The sequence below is a fragment of the Thunnus albacares genome, chromosome 5, assembly GCF_914725855.1.
Source record: "Thunnus albacares chromosome 5, fThuAlb1.1, whole genome shotgun sequence".
NCBI lineage: Eukaryota > Metazoa > Chordata > Actinopteri > Scombriformes > Scombridae > Thunnus > Thunnus albacares.
In genome coordinates this window covers 22,116,573-22,140,996 of record NC_058110.1, presented here as the reverse complement: position 1 = coordinate 22,140,996, position 24,424 = coordinate 22,116,573, and the positions used below count along the sequence as shown (strand labels likewise).

The 24,424-nt window shown below is 38.7% G+C and overlaps 1 protein-coding gene across 1 annotated transcript; it reads right to left on the bottom strand.

Moving 5' to 3' along the window:
• Window positions 1-470: 470 nt before the first annotated feature.
• On the bottom strand, window positions 471-24,402 carry LOC122982276. Its single transcript, XM_044351462.1, has 20 exons — window positions 24,306-24,402; window positions 19,332-19,516; window positions 18,897-18,956; window positions 16,621-16,749; window positions 16,411-16,485; window positions 16,005-16,304; window positions 15,318-15,555; window positions 14,986-15,157; window positions 11,575-11,709; window positions 11,022-11,104; window positions 6,190-6,274; window positions 6,036-6,081; window positions 4,580-4,706; window positions 3,691-3,847; window positions 2,716-2,829; window positions 2,476-2,608; window positions 2,016-2,173; window positions 1,847-1,901; window positions 1,653-1,753; window positions 471-665 (listed from the first exon to the last, which is right to left on the bottom strand). The coding sequence occupies exons 3-20, from the start codon at window positions 18,946-18,948 to the stop codon at window positions 486-488; spliced, it is 2,340 nt and encodes a 779-aa protein (XP_044207397.1). The 5' UTR covers window positions 18,949-18,956; window positions 19,332-19,516; window positions 24,306-24,402; the 3' UTR covers window positions 471-485.
• Between the last annotated feature and the right edge of the window lie 22 nt (window positions 24,403-24,424).

The window sequence follows — 24,424 nt, the reverse complement described above, 5'->3', positions numbered from 1 at the left end:
AAAGGAGCCAGCTGAGGTGGTTTGGGCACCTGGTTAAAATGCCTCCTGGACGCCTCCCTCTGGAGGTGTTCCAGGCACGTCCCACTAGTAGGAGACCCTGGAGCACACCCAGAACATGCTGGAGGGATTACAAATCTCCTCTGGCCTGGGAACGCCTTGGGATCCCCCAGGAGGAGCTGCAGGGTGTTGCCGGGGTGAAGGATGTCTTACTCTTTCTGATGCCACACTTTGGCCCTCATCACTTACACTGAACGTTTGAAGGGGACCTTTTAACAGCCAGTATAAACAGGAGGAATGATTACAGCAAGGAAAACCTCTTTCAGTGTCCATATGGGCGCCTGACTGTTGTTTTAAGACAGACTGGAAAAATTGTGAACCTCTCCTTTAATGTAAATTTTGAAGTGTGGACATCGGTCTACATGCATGTCACGTACAAGGAACACGTGCAGCATTACAATAGAAGGAAATTATTAAAAGTCTTTGGTTCAGGAAGATTTCTTTGTGCCTCCCCTGGCTTCTTGCTGCAAAATGATGAACTCCAGGATGAGTTTGGCTGTCCGACAAGGCCTCTCCATCACCACTGAGTGGCCGCAATTCTCCAGCAAGTCCACCCTGCATCCAGGCAACATCTCTGCAATGACTGAAGCTCCAGAGACATCCACCACCTGGAAGAAATATGGGACATTTATGTAGGGCTGTAACTAACAAATATTTTTGTTATCAACTAATCACTTATTTTCTTGATTTATCACTCACTCCTTTGGAAAATAGATATCTATAGATTACTTAAAGCCTAATGTCATCAATGTCTTCAGTGGCGGAAGAGGTGCTCAGATCTTTTACTTAAGTAAAAGTAGCAATACTGCAATTCAAAAAATACTCAATTACAAGTGAAAGTCCTGTAAAAGTAAACAGTCAGCAAAATGCACTTAAAGTGCCAAAAATACAAGTACCAATTATGCAAAATGGCCCACTTTAGAATGTTATATTTATCATCATATATATTTTATTTGAATATTAAAACTGGTTAACAGATGTGTACATGTAAGCAGAATATTAATGTTGTCAATGGAGAACACATTTTAAGACCTTATACTGTTGGATAGTCTGTCTGATCATATGTTTTATGTATAAGATATATGATACTGATCTGAAAAGTAACTAGTAAAATATTTCCCTCTGAAATATAGTGGAGTAGAAGTATAAAGTAGCACAAAATGGAAATATTCAAGTGAAGTACAATTACCTAAAAATTGTACTTGAGTACAGTGCTTGAGTAAATGTACTTAGTTACATTCCACCACTCAATGTCTTCATGCTGCAAATCCTCACAATTGAGAAGCTGGAACCAGGCAATGTTTGGCATATTTGCTTGAAAAATGACTTAAACAATTAATCGATTATCAAAATGGTGATTAATCAAACCATCATTTCAGCTCTATAATTATTGTGTCTTTGTAGATATGTGACTGCCATTTCCCTACAGATTCTTACTCAGACACTAACAGAGCAGCAAGAGACATGAGCCACCACCTTCAGGATACAAGTTGGTACACAGGAATTTCAGGATTAGTTTATAACCAAAAGCTGCCAGATTGTGTACTAATGTAGGCTTTGCTGAGTCACAGCGTTAGTGAAACATCATACTTTACCTGGTCTTGTTTGCCCCATAACACTTGTAGAGGTGCAGTGATCAGATGTAAGTGTTCCTGTAAGGCGTATCTTGAAGTCTCATCAACAATCTCCATGAATACTATTTGAAAAAAGAAAGAAAATGACTGGTCGGTGTTTCATGCAACATATACTGTATACTATACTGTTACACAGGAAATTCAGGCGAACTAACCCTCTTGGTAAAATGTGTTGTGAGGCTCCCGGACATCTACCAATCCTTGGAGAATCTAAACAATGACAGCACATGTATGAACACCCACAATTTTTTTCTGATTGTCATCCTTTCTGAGAGCACATAAAGTGAAATGAATGACGCCTTCATTTTCAAGTGCGGACCTGACCTGCTGAGGGATTTTAAAGCGGACATGGGAACAAAGTTTGAACATGTCCTCCATCTCCTCGGGTGTGGTAGGAATCAGCGGGATGTTTAATGTGTAATTGCTGTGCTCCAAGTCCTGCAGATGATTGTCAAATTTGGTCTCACTTGGGTGTCTTATACCTGCAGGACAAAATCAGCGTTTCCTGATTAGAAACTGACACTCACATTTTGTTTGGAATCATAAATAGACACACAAAAAAATTGAAGCTATAAAGGTGAAGTGAAATAAATATGTGTGTGTGTTCTATTATGGTCATGTCTTGTGATTCTTAATCATTTATAATCAGTACTTTATGACAACCTTTAAACACAAATGAAATCAAATCATATTAAATCAAATGTCAGAAACCCCATGTTAAGTATGCATTTCTTTGCACTTTCTTTGTCAGACTTAAAACACACACACACACAGAATAACTGACCGTCTGGACAAATGAGAGTCATGCTACAGATTTCTGAGGGATAGCAGGCTGCGTAAACCCCCGCTACGTTTCCCCCCATGGAGGTTCCAACCAGATGGAAAGGTTTCCTGTTTAAGCGAATGGTTTCCACAAACTGAAAAGAACGAGGTACAAAAAACAGATTTTCAGTGGAATGATTTAGGCAGCTGACGAACACTGTACATCCATTCATTTTATACAGTAGCTCTGTCTTTAGTGTACCTGATGGATCCTTCTGACCTGCCCCTGAATGGAATAATCCTCCCTGTTGGTGCGTGTTGTTCCTTCATGGCCGGGCATATCCACGCACACGATGTGCAGATGTTTTGGTAAATACTGGAGGAATAGAGGACAGAAAGTACAGCTTAAAACCATTTATGTATGTTTGGAGGCAAAGAAAGGTCGAAATAATTTGAACTGAACACCTTATTGTAAAATGTAATCACTGCTACTTCATGTTGAAATTTAAACATCACTGACTTTATAGTAGTGAAGTATAGGTCATTTCAAGTTGTAGCAATTTCAAAAAGTAGATTTTTTTTGGGTGGGGGATATAAATACAGACAGAAAATTCAAGTGTCCGATCTTTCATCATGTGACTGACAGAAAGTAGCCTGATTGGCCAGAGATTTGATCAATTGCTTGGCAGTCCAGATGTTGAATTTCTCATCCTGTATTTCATTGATTCAACTTGAGTAACTTGAATTTTTTTTGACCTGAGTTGAATTTTTAGATCCAAAAATAACCTGCTGAATTTGAAAACAAACAAACAAAAGCCTTAAAATCTGGTTTTGCAAACTGCACTTTTGAAATGACCCGCACATGTCAAAGAGGGAAATACAAACCACATACATTTATATTTCAATGCTACAAGTTCAATGGTATTTAAATTAGAGGTATGTAAATTCCTCAATTAGGTGTTTGTAAGATTCAAATCCTTATGGCCCTTCTGTGCTTCCATATTGTCTGTCCTCAAAATTCTTCAAAATGCTTCAAGTACTTAAATGACCATGTTTTACATTATTATTAAGATTTAACAGCCTGTGATCTAGTTATGTTTGCTGCCACTGCTTCTTAAAAAATGGCAAATCTAAAGTTTGATACTCATTTCTTTCTTTTTAAATGAAATCAGCCGAGTGCTTTTCTCACGAGTTCATAGCCAGAAACTGTGATGTGTTATGTTGCGGATCCCCTGACCTTGACAACAGTGAGCCAGGTGTCTTTGTGAGTAGAGAAGCCATGCAGCATTAAAATGGAGGGTCTCATCCCAGGCTTTCCTCTGTAGGAGTAACAGAAGCGATAGCCACCGCAGTCTGCATAACGCACCTGCAGGCCTAGAGTCCTCCTCCAGTACCTGTTGAGGAGCACGTACATCTGAGCTCACATACACACACAGACATGACTGCACTGGAATTCAAATTTAGGCAAAGTGATAATGGACTTGGATGCAAATTTTGCTTGGATACATAAAGACTAATTGATTTTGGGTTATTTAAATAAACTGACTTGATCTGACATGCAGTTTCTCACAGTATATGTTCATAAAGGTCACATTTACTGTTTCAGCCACACTGTGCAGCCAAACAATTATATTTTAAATTCTAGTGGATAAAAAATTTGTCAGGCTGAGTTTTGGGTATTTAAGTACACAAGACATCTGCAATTTTTCTATTTTTAAGGAATTGAACAGCCATAAGCAACATAGAGTCTTGGGTTTGATTATCTAACTCAATGTTAACATCCTCTAGCTTCAATGGAGCCTGAGAGACAGTGTGGAATAAGATAAACATGCTGATATAGAGATATTTTTCCAACCTTTAAGGTACTTGAGAGGAAAATGAATGAAAACTTGATATGAATGAGTTAAAAACGTTTTCAGAAATTACATATCTGTAATTTCAGAATGACAAATGACATTTATTTTGATTGGAAGCATGTTTTGCAATCATTGTGGTAGAAAGGTTATTTCTGGCACATCTGGAAGGTGTTTATGGTGGTGTTAATTCCCTCTGGAAGTCCAGGGGGAATTAACACCAGGTATTGAAATATGAAGTGAAGCAGAGGACAACATAGTTATCAACCTCACCAGTAATACACTTTAATGAGTGCTGAGGGCCAGAGAAAGAAGGAAGCGACAAAGGCCAGGATGGGAATAGCCAGTGTTCCCCCAGCAATGATAAACAGGTTCACAACATCCAGATCAGCTGCCATAGCTCACCTAAAAAAAACAAAAACATGATACTCGAATACAGATTACACTCATGCAATATCAAGAGCATGAAATGTCGAAGGAAGGGGAAAAGTCAGAATCCTGCATCCATACAATGTTTTGTTGATGATGAGAAATAATAGTTTTTAAAAAAATAACACGTGACAAGAGAAGTACACAAAAGAACTGATGATAAAATGATGCAATGTGCATCTATATTAAGCTATTTTACAAACAATGAAAGTCTGTAACCTACACATACAACTTGTGCACAGATAAACTATTTAAAACATCTTTCTATCCCACAAAATGTCTTTTCAAATATGTAAAAATTTACTTTTCAGATGACTTTTTCCTCCTCGTTTCTTCTGTCACAGGCAGGCACATGTGACCGCTGCGATTCTGTTGATTTGTTTTACAGCATGCAGATACTTTAGTTGTATCTTTAGTATTGTTGATGCGTTAAGAGCATAAATACCAATAGTAGCTTATATTTCTGAAATGAAAAACAAAGAAGTGTCCCTGTGGAGTGCAGTTAGTTCCGGCAGATTATGTTTGCTCTGGATAAACTCATTGATTATTACTCATCATTGGGGAAAACTGGGCCGCTACATCATTCGGTCAATCTTTTAAAGTGAACGCACAAGCCAGATTTTGCTTCTGACTGAGTTCAGGCAGTGTACAGCATGTTTCACAGTCTGACTTTAAACATCCCTTCCTGACATGTTTGTCAAATGTATGTAAAATACTCTACTTTGAATAATAATTTGTGTCTGTAGTTTTTCCACAAAAAAGTCAAATTATCTTGTTAAAATCCCTAAAATGACATCTGGTCCTTTTCCCTCATTAAAAATTCTAGAATCTAGAAATATGCAAACATATTTAATCTCAAAAGTTTAACTCTTGGACACAAGATGTCTCCTACTTCACTGTAAAATCCATTCTCAGTGTTTACGCACTGCAGGCTTCAAGTTTCCATATCACACTTGTGTAAATTGAATACTGGACCAGGATTGGCTTCCAAACTATTTGTGATGTCACAAATCATGGTCATAGTCCCATGAACTTTCAATGAGCTCAGAGAAACTTTCCACTTTCAGCGGATGGATGTGAAAACAACCTTCTAGTGTCAAACTCTGCACGGTGAAGCTCAAACATTCAACTGTAGGAACAAGAAGAAAAACATATTTCTCACCAAAGGAGACTTAAGTAAAGCACCGAATGTGTTTTCTATATCCACTATTGGTTTGTTCAAAAATCTCAGGCTAAATCAGACAACTTTAACACACATCCACATCTGTTCTGGAGCTCAAGCTTCAAGTACAAAACTTACCACTGGGTGTCATGAGAGAGACAAGCTGTGGCGTGTCCCCTGACTCCTGCAGTCAGCAGTGAAGATCTGAGGGGTGTCATGGCATCCACAGACTGTAGGGCGTCATCACTTCTGCATCAGCTTATAGTGAAGCTTACTGAGGGATTTGGTGTACAGACTTCTGATCCAGCTGTGGACCACAGACTTTGACTTCTGCCTCAGATCCTTTTTTCACAGGCACTTTGAAGGGATTTCCTTGACTGAAGGGAAGAATCAAAGCTGATGAACCAAGAGAGCCTCATCTCACAAACACACTGCCCTCCAGAGGTGATTTAGACTTGATAGATCTCTGGGATGGTGTGAAAATCAAAATGACTGCTGTTATTTAAAGGTCCATGCAGTGTTTTTTTTTCTGCATATGCTGGCCTGGGAGACATAAAAACATGTGGTGTATCACAACTATGAGAAGCAGATAATAAGTTACATTTCTCATAACATTTGGATCAGGACTGCAGAAAAGGTCTCAGCTATTTACAGTGTTGTGATTTGAGAAATGGGTTTAATTATTACAGATATACACATAATTACATTGCATTAAATTAGAGCTGTTTGAAGCCCAATATTATCCTGCAAAATACCATCTCATGCAGTGTAGTGCTGCCATTCTGCTGCATCTCTGGACCACTACAGATGACCTACATACAAACTAGAGCAGAACAAATGGACACAGCAACTCCGCAGAGAGGCTCCCCTTGCGTGGGAATTATTCTCATATTTCGGTTTATATAGGACGAAAGGACTGTCCTCAATCTGTTCTGCATCAACCGTTACACACACATTTTATTCTCTAGGTTGTCTGGGCTAGAACCTCACGTCACGTCATCCTGGTCGTCACATTGTATCCTTGACACAGCAAAGCCTGCACAGAGGAAATGACACAGCCAATGTAGCAACACAAAAATGTGGATCAGGTGCATCATGTCAAACTGTTCATCCACTCAAGGGTCAGTGATTTCCTCTGGAGCTGTGACTTATGGGACATTGTGAAATCTGAAATTTAGCAACAGACTTGTCATCCTGTTGAGAAATACACTGCATCTTTGCTCACAGACTTGCCATCAGTGTGGTCTGCATGCTTGAAGGGTGCGGCTGCACTGAGCATTTAGCCCTGTAATCTTCCTGCAGAGGTTCAGGTCACCACAGCAGATGATCAAACTGTGTTTATGTGATATTATATCACATCTGCTCCCCCTTAAAGGGACCACTCCAGCAATTTACTAGTACTTAGATCAAAAGAAGAATGGTCAAAATCAAAAAGGCAGACTTAAAGCTCCTAGTATGAGTCAAGCTCCAAAAACACTGTATCCTCCAGTTCCCATTACTCAACCCAACGGCATCATTCATCAGACTCTCTCTGCCTACTAAATGCCCACTTCTTGAAAACCCAACACTTCCTGTTTTCAATGCAAGCTTCCTGTTGTAAATGTGTGGTCTAGCAGAAGGCTGATAACCCTGATTCCACAGAAGATATTACACAACTCAGAAAATGAGTAGTAAATCTGATGACCTTCATGCTTAAAAATCAGTGAAATGCTCCTTTAACATCTTTAAAGGCGTGATATTGCTGATTATTGAAAAAGTAAGTACTGGTTTAAACAATGCAATGATTATGTAAACTCGCTCCCTCTGAGAAGTTTTGCAATGGCAAGAGGCAGTTATCTCTTACAAAACATTAGATAAAAATATATAATTGGTGCACAGTTGATATTAAAACCCCTGGAAATTGATTACAAAATTTTAAAATTAACAATGATTAAACTCTAAAGGTCTACAAGAATCAGGTGTTATTCCCTCTGTGTACCAACAATGGCTGGATCCTATGTCTATGACAAGATGTACAGTATATAGTATATGTAAACGTTTAGGGTATTTCTTTTGGAGCAGATGAGTGCATTTGTAAGATTTCTGAGCCAAAGTTTAGAAACTACATTCAAACCAAAGACGATTACTATACAGAACCATATAAAAAATGAAAACTACAGATAAGGCAAAGGTCTCTGTGTGCTTAGTTAAGAACTGGTACTTTACCACTAGCAACTGAAGTGGGCAGATATAAAGGTATTCCTGAAGAGCAACGTTTGTTTTTTGTGATCTTGGTGTCATTGTACAATGATTTGAGGAATTGTTTGTCTAAAAAGATCCAAATGAAAAAATCTTGATTTGTTCTGGCTGTCTAAACCTGGTATGTTGAGTTGGCATTTTAATATGGAGATTTTTGTTTTTGTTCTAGCGAGATTTATAGGAGAGGCTTGGCTGCTGAGACAGAGAACACTGTATCCATTATAACAGGACATGTCTTCCATGTAAACTAAATGTTCTGAAATGTTCCCCTTTTGAATTTGTGGAACCGGCCTGAACTTCTCTTGCTCAAAAACTCTAAAACCATGTGCAAGTTGTCCAGTCTCACATGCCAGATGATAATTATTATTTCCTGGTCATTATACTGTGACCCATCTCAAACACAGTCATTCAATCATACAGGTCAAACCGCAGGCACAGTGCAGGTGTTCACTGTATCACTGTGTATACTGTGTGTCCTGTCTTTTTTCCGTGGTGCATTGTTGGCCAGCTGACGTGCGTGCTGTGTTCACCTGAGAAAACCTCGCTCTCTGAGGAAAACATTCTGTACTTCCTGCTGTCAGCGTCAACCAGGTGCTTTACATGCCACCTGCAATACAGCGGTGCTATTAGAACAGGGCTTGAACAAGTGATATCAGAGGATCTAACCTACAATATCTTTTGGTAAAGGAAGTTCACTTATCATTATACAAGTGGGCAATACACACAAGAAAAAAAAAAAAAAGAAACTCAGATATTTATGTGTTGCTCTACAGGGTTGCAATGAGCTCAATAGGATGTAAAGGTTTCAGAGGAAACTAAATCTTGCAGGAGATCTGAGCTCATCTCGATAAAGCTTTGTGGCCGGTGCTTACGCAATGACTATAAAAGGTACAATAATGAGGTTAAGAGCTTTAATTGAAGTCACTCATACATTGTAAAGCAGTTAGTTATTCATAAACTTTAAACCCAAGAAACTATACCTTTCCATCTCTTTACAAAATACATAGATTTTGTACTTATTTACAAACTCAAAATGATCATAAACACAGCAAATCAATAGAGCTACTCTATGATAACATTGTAGATGTTCCACAGATCATGTAATGTTAAATGCATGCAAACATTTAACTGACAAAAAACTTGAATGAATACCAAATTTAGGTTTTGGGTTTATGTACAGTTTACAGTGAGCAAGTTGAGATTAGTGTTGCATCAGTTTAAAAAAAACAGGACATGTTACTGAACTGCTTCATAATATTGTGATTTCATATGTCACAGGATTCCCTTTAGTAAGTGACTCATGTATACGGTTGATTGCCATGACTAACATTAACTTGTGTTTTTATTGGCACAATAATGATGTGCGTAACACTGATATTTCTTGTTCTTTGTTTTATCTTCCTGTTTTTTAGGAAACAGTGAATGGGTGATGCCAGGATGTCAACTGAATCTGATAAAGTCATACGACAAACAGTAGCTGGTGCAGACATGAGTTGTCCTACATAAATGTAATATTTTGTCATCATTACCTTTAAGCAACTGTATCTTAAATGGAAAGCAGAAGTCAAAACACATACACAGGAGTTGGATAATTATAATCCTGAACTAGATTTTGCTAAAGTTTACATATATCAGGTGCTGCTGTATCACTTTAATCATCATAAATCAAAAATAGATTTCAGGACGACACTGGATAGAAAAACGATCAGCTAAACTCTGAAATAGCTTTGCCCAAAATGTGCTGAACAGGCCTCTAGCCATTTTCACATAGATGTTGCTTACACTAACTGGACGTTACTAAGTGGTATCCACCACAAACAGCCACTGATGTATTTTTATCTATCTAGGGCGTTCATCATGCACTCAGTTAGGGGCTGCGTTACTGTGACAATATTTATTATTTGGACAATTACATAGATGAGTTACATTTAGGAAGGTTTGAACTTCAGGCAATCCATCTAAAATGAAATCCAATATATTTAGAATTAGTTATGTGTTTTATTTGTTGTTTATCTTTAATTTTTTTGTGCCTGTGAAGCACTTTGTGACTGGTGTCTGTGGAAGGTGCTATATAAATAAACTTTACCTAAGTGTGCAGAGTATCTTTACATTCATTAATAGACAATCCTATAACTCAAAATAGTAAACTGGAGGAAAAAAATGGACCCAACTGGATTCCTTCAAATAAAGGACATACAAACAAACTTAATCATTTGCACACAAAACCAACATTCTTTTATTAACATCTCTGCCATCTAAAATAGAGCATCTTAAAAATTAAACAGGGTTAAGTATGAGCCCTCCTAATTAATAGTGCAGATATGATACGGGGGCAAGTTTTTCTGATGACAAATATGGATTCACTAGTGTGTGTGTGTGTGCGTGTGTTTGAGCAAGTTGCCCTCAGGTCCTGAAGAGCACAGCAGCAGTCACAGCTGTTAGAGCCACAGCGACCGCAGGCCCCCAGATCATCCACGGTTTCTGAAACAAATGGTGACACAGAAATGGAAACATTAGCATCACCTCATGAAAACGCCCGTCCAAGGATCGCCAAAGCTTTGACAGAGGGAGCTTGTCATTAAGACCAATGCAGTGCACAGAGAATGTGAGTTAAAAACAGCTCTTTAAGATAAAGATAAGCCCATTCAAGCCCACTGAGAGAAACAGTTGTTAAGCATTAGCCATCCAGACAAGACAAACAGATGTCAGATGTTGGAACTGTATGATTAGAAAGGTTAGGTTTCTGAGGCATCAATTTCTGGAGTTTCCCCAAAGGAAGGCATTCTGGGGAATGAGGAAAGCCTGATTATGTCATGCAATGATCTAAAAGACACTGATGGGAATGAAAGATGTAGGCCGACTTGACAGGAATAATGTGTACCTTACTACCACAATGCGCCGAAGCACCAATACAGCAAAGCCAGGATAAGGCCGATGACTATGGCTTGAACAGGCAGCAATAGGGAAGTCTACAGAAGGGAAGGGATATTATTGTAATCAACTGCAATGGGACATACTTTAGTTGGGCGTAGCTTTATTAATAGACCCCTTAGTCAGTAGTCTGTGTTTGTAACTGGTGTTTATACAAATCTCAAAGTCACACATGGCTGTCAATGTCTAAAAGCAACTGTAAAATAAGGTGGATGAGTAGAGGGGAGCAGGTGTGCTGAGATTAAAAAAAGCAATATTGTGAATCGTACAAAAGATTCACTTATGTGCCTAGAGACATTTCACAAAATTAAAACATGTTTAATGTTCTGTTGTTGCAAAATTTGAAGCAAAGCTCATGCTCCCAAACCCAAAACAACTGAAGATGTTTGCTTCTTATGCAAATTATAGCCATAATGCTGTTTTTAACTTAATTACAGATCATAATTTCTACACTTTATGCACCTCTTTAAATGTAAGTTAAGACAGCGTAAGCTGGATCAGTACTCACCTTTGTCCCTTTCTCCTCTATGTCCTTCATGTTGGCTTTGCACTCCTCAAGTTCAACTGTGAGCAACTGCTTTTCCTGCTCAGTCTTCTCGTATTTTTCCTTCAGGTCAGACAACTCCGTCTTAGCTTCCTCGTACTGAATAAAGCAAATTAGAATTTTTTATTTAATGTAATCACAAGAAAAATTACTTCACTTAAATGTATTTTCAGTGTACACACAGCAGCCATTTTATTGTTTTATTATTAGTATGTACACCGCTTGTTAATCAGCCAATCATGTGGCAGCAACTCAATGCATGAAAGCAAATATAGTCAAGACCTTCAGCTGTCATCAGAACAGGAAAGAAATGTCATCTAAGTGACTTTGACTGTGGAATGGTTGGTTCTGAGTATCTCAGAAACTGCTGATCTGGGATTGTCATGCAATACAGTCTCTAAAGTTTACAGAGAATGCTGCGAAAAAACCAAAACCATCCAGTGAGCAGCAGTTATGTGGGCATGAATACCTTGTTAATGAAAGAGGAGACCAGCCAGACTGGTTTAAGCTGACAGGATGGTGACAGTAACTTAAATAATTACACATTACCACAGTGCTATGCAGATGAGCTTCTCTCAATACACACCACGTCAAACCTTGAGGAGGATGGGCTACAGCTGCAGCTCCTGTCAGCTAAGAACAGGAAACTGATGCTACAGTGGGAACAGGCTCACCAACACTGGACAACAGAAGATTGGGAAAATGATGCCTGGTGTGATAAATTTCGATTTCTGCTGCGACACGTACATTGTAGGGTCAGAATTTGGCAACATGGATACATCCTGCCTTATGTCAACTGTTCAGGCTGCTGGTGGTGGGGAAATATTTTCTTATTAAACCCCTTAACACCAACTGAGCATGGTTTAAATGCCATGACCTACCTGAGTATTATTGCTGACCATGTGCATCCATTTATTGCCACAGTCTATCCATCTTTTAATGGCTACGTCCAGCAAGATAAAATGCCATGTTACAAATCACACGTCACGAGTTCAGTGTACTCCAGTGGCCTCCACAATCACCAGATCTCAATCCAACAGAACCTCTTTGGGATGTGGTAGAACGGGAGATTTGCAGCATGATGCTATCATGTCAACATAGACCAGAATCTCTAAGGAATGTTTCTAGCCCCCTGTTGAATCCATGCCATGAAGTATTAGAAAGGTATTCCTGATAAAGTGGCGACAGAATGTTAATTTGGCTGATAAAGGAGCACACTGAGACAAAAGGTTGCTGATCTGGTTACTGTTGAATGTTACAGGATGGTAACTCACAGGTTTAGTGAGGGTTTCAACAGAATTTCACAGGCTTAACCAGTCTTTCCTGCACAGCAGAGCACTGCGGAATTTCTATATACTTAGCCAATCAGAATGAGGGAAGTCTATCCTCAATAAAGGCACTTTCACTCAGTAACTGGAAAGGCAAAACCACTTTGGGATGAATGACTTGTGGTTAAGGATGACTTCATCTCTGCTTTCAGTTATTCAACACTGCTCCTCTTGTGTGAGAGTCACTGCGGTGGATGATCCCCATCCAACCTGCTAAATCTGCCAGAGAGCGCACAGTAGTACGCCAGCAAGTTGAGCAAGTTTGGACTGAAGGGTAATTTAAATTTTGTGCTGGGAGTTTCATTTCGATACAGTAGTAGATTTCTTGAAATCGGTATCTAACAGCCATTAGAGGAAGCCAGTAAGGCACTTCTGCGTTGGCTTTAACATTAAGCTGTAGTGACTGCCACTTTGTCCTCCATTAATGAAAATCAATGAGGATGACAGGTTCAGGGCCTGTATTTATTAGTTGTCTCAAGATAGAAAATCAGTCCAAACTGGCCCAAAATTCTCATCACATACTTTGCCCCACTATTAGGCACATGAGAGAAAGCACTTGTCAAATGTAGGGAAGTCATCCTTCCTCCGGGTGTTAATCTCAGTCTCTGACGGCCACAACAAATGAAAACAGAGTTTGGATTAGATGACTACAAAGAGGTGCTGTCTGTTGGATAGTCAAATTTGTAGATTAAACATTATTTGAATCACATTTGAAGTGATTGTAAGATAGGCTACACTATAAAGTCATGATTACAGGCAAATAAATGCCTAGAGTATAATAATACATACCCAGTGAAAAAGCAGCCAGTGGTTTAGATGGACAGATAAAGGATGAGGGCCTTTATTTATTAAATCCTCTCAGTAGAGGAGTAGAAAATCAGTTCTAACTGGCAAAAAAAATTGTTGCACAAGAGCTTGTTTGGTTCTCCTTAGAGGTATCAGAAAGTCATCCACTTCTTCTAGCTCTAGTAGCATGCAAATTAAACAATTTCCCCACCGTCGCTTATGGTCAAAACAATTAACATAATAGGATTTAACACGATTTGGGGATTTAAATTTGGATTTGTTAGTGTCATGCATGTATTAAATAATTCCTACAAGCATAGAAGAGGATGAACTCCAAATGGAGAGACACCATAGTACCAAAATATATTGGTTATGCATACTTGATCATTGATGTGGCCAAATGGTCCATGTAATACAGATGTGCCTGGACCATGAAAATGGACCAACAGCAGTGGCAAGTTTTGATTAAATTATTACCCTTACCAAGGCATGCTCCAAAATTTTAATTGAAACAAAAAATAAATAGGCGTACAGTTAAACAGAGCAGAATACAGCATTGATTGAACATCACTTAAAAAGGCAGATGAAATTGCCTTTTTAAATGATGTGTCATTTTTCAAATCAATTTACTGTAGTCTAAATATAATAGTATTATATTTATAATTATATATTCTCTAAATGTATATTTAGCCTTTATCTTTGAGGAAGTAGCTTTTCACACAAGTGAGGCTGTTTTCTCTGTTTAATTTTGTTTCACCTGTATAAAAATAATGTACCAGCAGTTATTTTTTTAATATGTTGAATCCACACAGAAACTGCCACAAAAATGGATTTAATTTCATTTTATGGAAGTGTGTAATAAAACTGTGAATTTCTTTGCTTTTAAAGGGGACCATCTACCCCTTGCTGAGAGAGCCTGTAGGAAATTTCATAAATACTGTAACACCTTGTCTACACTCGCCATATAAACAGCATGTCAGCAGCTGCAGTCCTCCAGCAGTGTGGATCACTGGATCCATTCTGCCACAGTGCTGCTATGGACTCAGGTTTGTTTTTGTTTATGTATGAAAGCACAAGTCTTAACTTGGCCAGTGTAGACAGCTGGATTGGTTAGTCCAATATGTTTGAAAAATGCGACTGAAAGGAATTCAGTGTAGACAGGATGCAACTGTCAGGTAACTGTCATGACTCCCTCTGAGACACTTGACAATTATGGGCCAAGTGGAATTAGGTTGATGTCTTCTGGGTTTTGAAAGCATACCTCTTTCTGCAGAGCCTTGCTGCGGCTGTCTGCCTCATCCAGTTGGGTTTGCAGCTTGCTGCTATCTTGCTGCTGCTGGAGCTGCAGGGCCATCAGCCTCTTCTCTAACTCCTGCTGGGATCTCTCTAGGGCTTTAAGGCTATTGCTCAGCTCAGCATTCTGGGCACGCGAGCTACCAGAAAAAAGACAACGCTGTATTCAATAGGTGGAGGATCACAGGGAGAGAAATGTGTTTTGTACTGTACAGCAAAAGTCAGGCAAATGAGACAAAGGGAGCACTGAGATGGGGGTGAAACTGAGGTGAGCTCATGGTAATGCTAGAGAGCACTGACCTGACAAGGTCCTTCTCCAGCTGCTGCTGTTTCTGCAGCACTCCCTCTTTCTCAGCGCACACTTTCTGGTGAGTCTTGAGGAGTTCCTCCTTCTCAGCCCTGAGGGAAGCACCCTCACTTTGCACACTGCTCATTTCTTTCTGATGCTTATTCACCATGTCCTGTTTTTCAGATCGCAGTACAGAACACTCCTTCTGAAGGCCATTACACTCCACCTGCATGGACTGCAGCTCACTGGCTGTGAAAAAAAACAACAACAAAAAAAAAACATTTATGTAACGTTGTATTCTCTCAGCAGATGGTGTTTTAATTGGTTTACAGACAAAGTGAAAATTCATAGCAAAACAATTTTCTAATAAAAAGTGTTACAGTACATTTTCTGCGGGCTTGGACAAATTGGTATACATCTGAGTATATAAATTTGTAGTTTAAAACTGTTCAATACTACTACAAAACTGCACAATAAAGTTTCTATTATGCAGATTTGGTTGTTTTTTGAGTTGTATTATACTAATAAAACTGTCCAGCTCACACGTTTTTTCTCTGAGCAAATTTTTCCTTTCATTTGCCTTCATTAAATTCATTAAATGATCACTACATTTATTGTATCAGACACATACAGCATCCTTTTTCCAAGCTATCATTATTATATTTTGTATCATTATGTGTATTTGCACCACGTAGTACCTTGTATTTCTGCCGTTTTCTGCCACTGCTTGCTCTGCTGCTGAAGGTCACGCTGTAGATTGTCGATCTCACGCTCATATTTGTTGGCAGTCTGACGCCATTTGTCCAGATCCTTCGACACAGTTGCCAGGTTAGTCTGGACAGCATTGACGTCATGGTCCCGCTCAGCAGCAGCTGCCTCTAGGGCACGTCTCAGTGACTTCACCTCATCTTGTGAACTTTGTAACTCATCGCGTGAACCGGAGTCATCTATCTGCTCTCTGAGAATGCCCATTTCATCCTGGAGCTGCCGCAGCTGGCCTGTATTTAAATTAGTGGTACATTTCAGCTACTTAAGATGACAAAAACAGAAACCTCTCCAACTCACAAGGGAAAACAGGCAGCTCCAAGCAACACACAAATATACCTTGAAGAAGTTTTATCTGTTTTGCAGATTCATCAGCTTGTTGTTTATTGTCTTTTCTCTCTTCCTCCAGGATACCTACAAAATATAATGACATTTATTTCATGCATTTGTGGTCATCTCTTTGTACGTGTGTGTGTGTGTGCATGTGTATGAAGTGGAAAGACAGGTGTTTATTTACATCAAATATTTATTTAAAAAATAATTTGTTACCTTGCAGCTCCATGCATTTGTGTTTCTCTGTATTAGCTAGCTCCTGGGCTGCCTGAAGTTCATCATTCAAACGCTGGATAATTTTTTCTGAGTCACCAGATGATCCCATGTTTGACTTGGTGAGGTCATCTGAGAATGAAACACAGAACAACAACTATTATCCAAATTAAAAGATCTATGATTAAAATGAGAGTAACTAGCTGTAAGGGTAGAATTTCTTATCTTCCTGCAAAGTCATTGTAATGTGTACAGACTCAGAGATGTTGAAAAGTAAAGCTGAAGCTATTCTAGCACACCAGGAGGTAATGATGGCAATTCAAAACCATAAAAATAGAAGGATAACTCAAAGTCCTGCCACATTCATTCAGCTTGAGTCCCAAATATTTAACCAGGGCTGACATACTAAATGATTTCCCAAGATATTAAAATGGGCCTATTACATAAACTAATTGCTCACCCAGAAATAGAAACAACTGCATTTTCTGCATTTTCTATCCAAGCTTTCAGTCCAAATTGTTCATTACCACAGCGCCGTACGAGTCTTTGGCACGTCTACAGTGCTTGTTGTTAACAGTAAGTTACAGTAAACAATACACAAAGGGAATGCACTAGCCAAGGTTGTCAAGGGTCTGTTGTGTTTCCCAGAGGTGGAAACAGCTCCACAAATACTTGGGCTTTGCAATACCCGGTGAATATCTTGATCCCCTAATCTACTGTGCCTAGGAAAAGAGATGACCTCATCTCAGACCGAGGATTTGGCAGAGGCAAAAACAAGAGTCAAAACAGGTCAAGCATGTGCACCATAAATGGAAACATCAGAGGACTGCCATGAAATGCTGCATTTGTCGTGAAAACTGTGATTTCATTGTGTCTGGTGCACATGGCTGCATACACATACTGTATAATCCCACACACACCCCCCACACACACACACACGCACATGCACACACATAATATTAGCAGTGCTATCAGGTGGCACAGATAAATGTGACTAAAATGAAAGGCTATAAAGCGACTACTGGAGGCTGGTGGCACCCTCTGGCTCAAGCACATGACCACCCTGCTGTGTGCCAGACAAAGGACGGGCGGGCAGTGTTTAGTCCAGTATGTGTGTGTACGTGGTTGTGTGTTCCTTCATGCATGCATATGAATGAGTATGAATGAGTGAGTATGAGAATGTGAGTGGGCTCCCTGTAAGTTTTCTGTGTCAAGTTTGTATGAGAGAGGAAGAGCACAAGAGAAAGAGAAAATTCCAGATGAGGGCGTCCGACGTGTTATCTTTAGTAACATTAGTCATTATAGCCATTATGTCTTAGTGTCACAGGATGACACCTGACAAAATAATAATGGGATTAGCCTGTGCGTGTGTGTGTGTGTGTGAGCGTAAAAACACCCCTCAGACTGGTTGGCTTATTGAGCATCATACTGCCTCAAGTGACGACAGAAAAAAAAAAAAAAAGTAGGAGAAAGTCTTTTTTTAGCTCAAGTGCTGAAGGCTATAGCCATGATGGTCCATCTTCCCCGCTGTCGGTTTCCTTCCCAAATGAATGTGACAGCATTCTTAAACTGAATCAGAGGGTGAACACTGCTCGCACTGAACATCTAGAGTTTCGATGAGTCTCTTTAAAACTGCTGATGAAACTGCCCGGATATTAATTTACAGCTACACAATGTTCTATATGTGACTGAAACTGAGAAATATCCATATCATTTAGCAAGGACTGAGATACTGTTGTCGTGAGGACACTGTTTGCTTTGTGCTGCCTATATATTGTGCGGTGCAGCATAACAAATTCGTTTCATCATGAAAAATTGATTCACTCACGAATAATCCTGTACATTTTGTCAAGTCATGAATGTCCCTGTTGATTTTTTTTGTTTTCTGTATTGCACTACGATTGCATTATCCAGTGCATCCTATTTTAATCAGTCACCCTAAATGTCAGCGTCAACACAGATTAGTCAGCTGATGTGCTCTCTGTGCATAGAGACTCCATCTTCAATAAGCTGTTGACACTAGAGAAATCAGCCCCTAAAATAAGGCTATCTACAGCACTGTGAGCTCTAAAGCCAACTTAACTGCCCTAATAGGTCCAGACACTCATTTTAAGTGTGACTCATGCTTTTTCCCCCCTCTCTTCACAATGTCAGTTAGTAAGATATGCAGACCTGCGTCGGGTCAGAGCTATTTGAGGAGCAAAACAATGCCGAGTCATTCATCTCCTTTCTGTCTGTCCAAGTTTAGAGGAAAAAAAAAAAAAAGACAGCTGGGTTACCTTTAATCAGTGATACGTTATTCAGGGGATCACTCAGCTCTTTCTCATCCATTTGCTTATCTGTAAAAGAAAGTATAACCACATATCAATGAGGACAGATACAAAGATATATACATATACACACACACACATATATATATATATACATATATACATATATATATATGTACATAGTACAAAATCAAGAGTTGGTGATGAAAATAAAAAATATCCTAACTCAGATTTATCCTCACTCAGATTATGCTGTTGTTATGGTGAAGCATGTGGGTCGTCTTTAAAAGGTAAACACAAAAAATGCTTGTTCATCTATGAACAGAAAACAATTTTGGAAGAGGCAGCTGCACAGAGGCTGAGAAATCTCCTTTGAGGACTACGTCACAGGATAATAATAACAAGAAAAGATTAACAATAATAAAACTTAATAAGAAATATTACCTTAGGTGATCCAGGAGCTAAAGTACTCTATGTGCTGTGGCTACAGCAGTCCCTGACATGAAGGAACTCTTCTCCAACTATCTGATTTTTCAGATGCGAAATGGAACAGTCCAAGCAGTGAAGGGGGGGGAGGACACACAGGGCAAGACAAACACCGTGTACCAGAGCTCCCTGTTACTGCTGGACTGAAGCCGATGAAGACAAAAAACCAGAGGAAGTAAATGGACAAATTTCTCGAGTGTGGTTAAAATCCTAAACTGCAGGTAAGTCAGATGAATGTCCTCTAAAACATGACCCCCCTATTCTGTGGTTGAAGTCCCAAGCCCCTCCACACTAGGTCATGTATCCGAGTAGGGCATCTCGGAAGCTGCAGCTGCATACTGACACAGAGAGGTTTTGTTCAGGGAGCAGAGCTGCTCTCTGGCCAGTTGGTACTGATGTAAAAATGTACAGGATGACACAGAACAGGGACTGTGTGTCATGTATGTGCATGACACACACCTCCTCTCTTGTTTTGCCCTCCAGACCACTCTGTTGTCACTTTAAATTCATGAATTATTGGTCTTTAGGGTTAGGGTAGTCTGTAGATAGATATGTCATCCTACAGGGTGAAGTTTTACTGTAAATATTACAGGGATAAACTATGGCCTATGTGTTGTTCAGCTAATTTATACTGTACTGGACTATAAAATACCATAGTTAGCCTCTTCAACATGCTATGAAATGATTGAATGGCTGAGATGAAAATCAAGATAATGAAAGACAACAGTAGCCTAAATTGTGATATTTAAGTACCCTTTTCCATATGTAAGCAAATAAATGTGTCCTTCTGGTCACAAGCTTTCATAACTTAATTGTGTCACATCAAAAATTCTTTAAATAATGTATGAAGTCCACACACAGACATGTGGGTTGTGATGCAGGTGGGGGTGGGAGGCCAGGTTTTAGAGGACATTCACTTTAGTTGATTCAAGATTGTTCAACTTTGCTGTTTTATTGATGTAACTAAACTGATTTTTCTTTCTTTCCCGTTCTTTGATTCTTTGTTATTTAACAATTCACATTCTTATTTAAAGGTCAGGTTCACAATTTTTCAAGTCTGTATTAAAATAATAGTCAAGCACTCATAAGAACATTGAAACTGAGCCAACTCCATCACCCCTGTTGCAAATGTAAGACGGTGGATAATTAGTTTTCAAAGCCCTTGCGAAATGACTCGTTTCACTATCAGAATTTGATCCATTTGGTCCGATAACATTTGCAAAGTCTAGAAGAACTGCATGATTAAAGTATTTATCCCAGTTCAAGTTAGCACAGAGCTAACTGGAAGTTTGCATTCATCTGGCCAACACAGGAATGTCAAACTCGACACCAGATTAAAAACTCTATATTGTGAAATACGGAGAGATTTATCTGGCTGTGATAGGCTTAATCAGCATTGTGTGAACTTGTTTGGTGAGGGCTTGAATGTAACGGATGTTTATTTATATGTAAAAGTTCTGCACTGCAGGTTTAATGTGTTCAATGTACAGTTGTGGTCAAAGGTTTACATACACTTATAAAGAACATGTAGCCTATGTCACGGCAATCAAGTTTCCAACAATTTCTACAACTCGACTCTCGACTTTGGCATTTTGACCATCACCATCTTGGTTTTTTGGAGCCACAAGTGATGAGAAGTGAACATATTTGGATGAGAGTGTGGAGCTGAGGAGGATCTCCCCAGGGTCCAACTACAGAACCTCACGCACTGCTGTGGTAGAGACTAGTCAATCAAAGGTAGCCACGCCCTAAAGCACACCCTGCTTTATCGTCTATTTTACTCTAAATGGGACCATAATTTACAAAATGAATGTCATGATTTATTGAAAAAGACCTGATACGAATTGAGGCCATAAACTCATTAGGAAACTATTTACTGAGGTAATAAATCAAGTGAGAAGTAGGGTCATTTTCCCAAAGACTTCTATACAAAGACTTCTTTTTGGAGCCATTGGAGTCGCCCCCCGATGGCCATTAGAGAGAATGCAGGTAAGGCACTTCAGCACCAGCTTCACTTTTCAGACCCGGAGATGCCTGCTTGGACCGCAACTGTAAGCGATGTGGGACAAAATCTGCAGTTCTCATTTTGTACAAACATTTATTCAAATATTTATCTACAGCTTATATGGGGGTTCAACTGTTCGAGTTAAATATCAAATAAAGTGGATACCTTCCAAAAGTTACAATATTTTTAGTACAAATGTCCCTCTTTTTGTTACTATCCCTCCACTGCAGCTCAACAGGGAAACACAAAGAGGGGTTATTGTACTAAGAATGGTTGACCTTTCATGTTAGCTTCAGATAAACCTTTGAATACATTTTTGCACAAAATGAGGACCGCAGATTTTGTTCCCCATTTACTTTGAAAGTGCATTATGAAGGGATCTTTTAATAGCCAGTACAAACAGGAAGAATTATTACAGCAAGAAAAACATGTTTCAGTGTTCATTTGGACTCCTGATAATCATTTTCAGACAGACCTGAATTGTGAATCTATCCTTTAATTAAGGCTGTAAAATTCCATATCATCAATGCAAATATTATGTATTATCGTAAAACTAACGAAGCTGCAATGATTGGTCGATTAATCGATCAACAGAAAATAAATCACCAACTATTTAAATATATAGATTAATCGTTTCAGTTTTTTGTTTTTTTAAATGCCAAATATTCACCTGTTCCAGCTTCTTTGTCATATAAGATAGTAAACTGAATGTTTTTAGGTTTTTAGCTGTTGGTTGGATAAAGCAAGCAATGTGAATGTTACCTTGGACTGTTTGAAATTATAACAGGCATTTAGTTATTATTTTCTCACATTTTAAAGACAAAACCACAACAATCAAGTAAACAGTTGGCAGATTAACCAACCATGAAAGTAATCATTAATTAATCCTATTGGACTCAAACTTAGCTTTATGGTACTTATTCACGTTGTTCTCTCCTGACTAGATTCTTGCTTGTGTTATTTCAATTCTCAGATGTACGTCGCTTTTTTAAAAGTGTCTGCTAAATGAAATTGTAATTGCAGCCCTAAATATTAATTCTACAAGCTCAATGGTAAAGCTCTTGTGTCGATTGGTTTTCCAGATCAGTGCATAATTAATGCAGGTAGTGCTTTACAATAAAATGCTGCAACCTACTCATTTTATTAACTATGCAGGAAAAGATCATCAATTGTTGGACATTGCAATAACTATTTAAGACTACAAGACCATAAGTATAAGGGGACTCGCATTGTGAAATGTGAGATCCAATGAACTGAGTAAAACATGACCAGGGACAGATTTTAATGACTTTTGCTTCGAGGCCAGATTCCGGCATGAGACCTTGCCCTTAGTTGGGCAAGCTCGTCAAGAGGTAAAGGTTTAAGATATAAAGTGGCAAATCATTGACACATCTTAAGTTAACAGTCAATTATCAACCACTCTAACCCTCTTCTCTGTTCTCAGGAGATATACAAAACCCTGCTTTACTTTGGGATACTGTGAAGGTGTCCTTTTACTCTAAACAACACAAAATAGCCTATCTTCAGTTAAGTGGATTAAGATTTTTAAACAGTGTTCTTTCCACCAAAGTGAGGATAAACCCACACAAACTGATTTCAGCTTTATGATTCACCCACCGTTATTGACATAATGTTCTGCAGCAAAAATGTGCACAACTTCATTATTAAAATGTGTGGTAGCCTACAGAATCAATAAGATCTAAAATTGATCAAAATACTGCCCTTGAATCACATGTTTCAAGTTAAATTGTATGCTAAATTCCAAGGCTTTTGTCCTATATGCTTTCACATTTAATAGCCCCCTGAACTTGTAATCCACTGAAATGTTTTTGTTCTAAATCTAGCTATAAAAATCTTTATGTTTCAGCATTGTGTCATAAAGGTCTGCGTAGTTGTGCAGTAAAGATAAACGATTGGCTGTACATATAAATCTTGGCTCAAATCAACAGTCAGGTGCCCAAATGAACATTGAAACAAGTTTTTCTTACCTTAATCATTCCTCCTGTTCATACTGGCCATTAGAAGATCCCTTCACAATGCACTTCCAATGTAAATGAGGGGGACAAAGCCTCCTTCTGTGCATAAACGTATTAAAAAGTTGATCTGAAGTCAAACTAGTCAAATAAAGTGGTCATCTTTCAACGTTACAGTCTGTTGGTGCCACAGTCCCACTTTTTGTTACTATGATTCCACTGCAGCTCAACAGGGAAACACTGTCCGATGAAACACAAAGAGGGAATTTTATGCTAAGAAGAATGTAAATGTGGCAGGTATCCGCCTGATATAATTAATTCAGACTGCTGAAGCCTCATATAAGCTTCAGATAAACTTTTAAAATGCATTTTTGCACAGAATGATTGTATGGACACACTGTGGATTTCGGCCCCCATCATATTGAAAGTGCATCTGAAGGGGATCTTTAAACACACCGAGTATGAACAGGAGGAATGATTACAGCAAGGAAAACCTCTTTCAGTGTTCATATAGATACCTGACTGTTGTTTTAAGCCAGACCTGAAAAACTAAGAACCTATCCTTTGGGGGGAAGGGAAATGAATGAATGTCTTTCAGTGAATTGTAAGTTTTGTGACGAGCATCCACTGGAAATCAGAGTTTAGCAAGCTGTACTCAACTGGATGACTTGAGTGACTTTGTCATACTTTAAAGTATTTGTTGATACTCTGTTGTATATCCCACACATTAAACTGACCTCAAATCATCTAAAAATAACCAAACGTTAGATGCTAATCAGAGTGGTGCTTTTCATTTAAGCTAGGTAAGTTAGCCAAAAAAAAAAACACGTTAGTTGAAGTTACTGAATATAAACTGATACTTGTTTTAATGACTTGATATTATATTAAAGTTTACTTAATAATAAGTTAGAGTTATATATGGCTTTAAAAACCATTTAGACTACCGTGACTTACCACCAAACAACGCCAAGCTTTGGGTCAAGTTAATTAGTTAGCTGACGCCAGTTAATTTAATCAGATGACGTCACAAGTTAGCCGTTAACCGTAAATTGTAGGTGTGTGTGTTGGAAACG

Coding starts and splice junctions, on each gene's coding strand:
- LOC122982276 (XM_044351462.1), bottom strand. CDS start 18,948: ATGGATGAGAAAGAGCTGAGTGATCCCCTGAATAACGTATCACTGATT. Junction 16,305..16,410: donor ACAGATAAAACTTCTTCAAG/GTATATTTGTGT, acceptor ATTTAAATACAG/GCCAGCTGCGGCAGCTCCAG. Junction 2,609..2,715: donor AGGTCAGAAGGATCCATCAG/GTACACTAAAGA, acceptor CGTTCTTTTCAG/TTTGTGGAAACCATTCGCTT.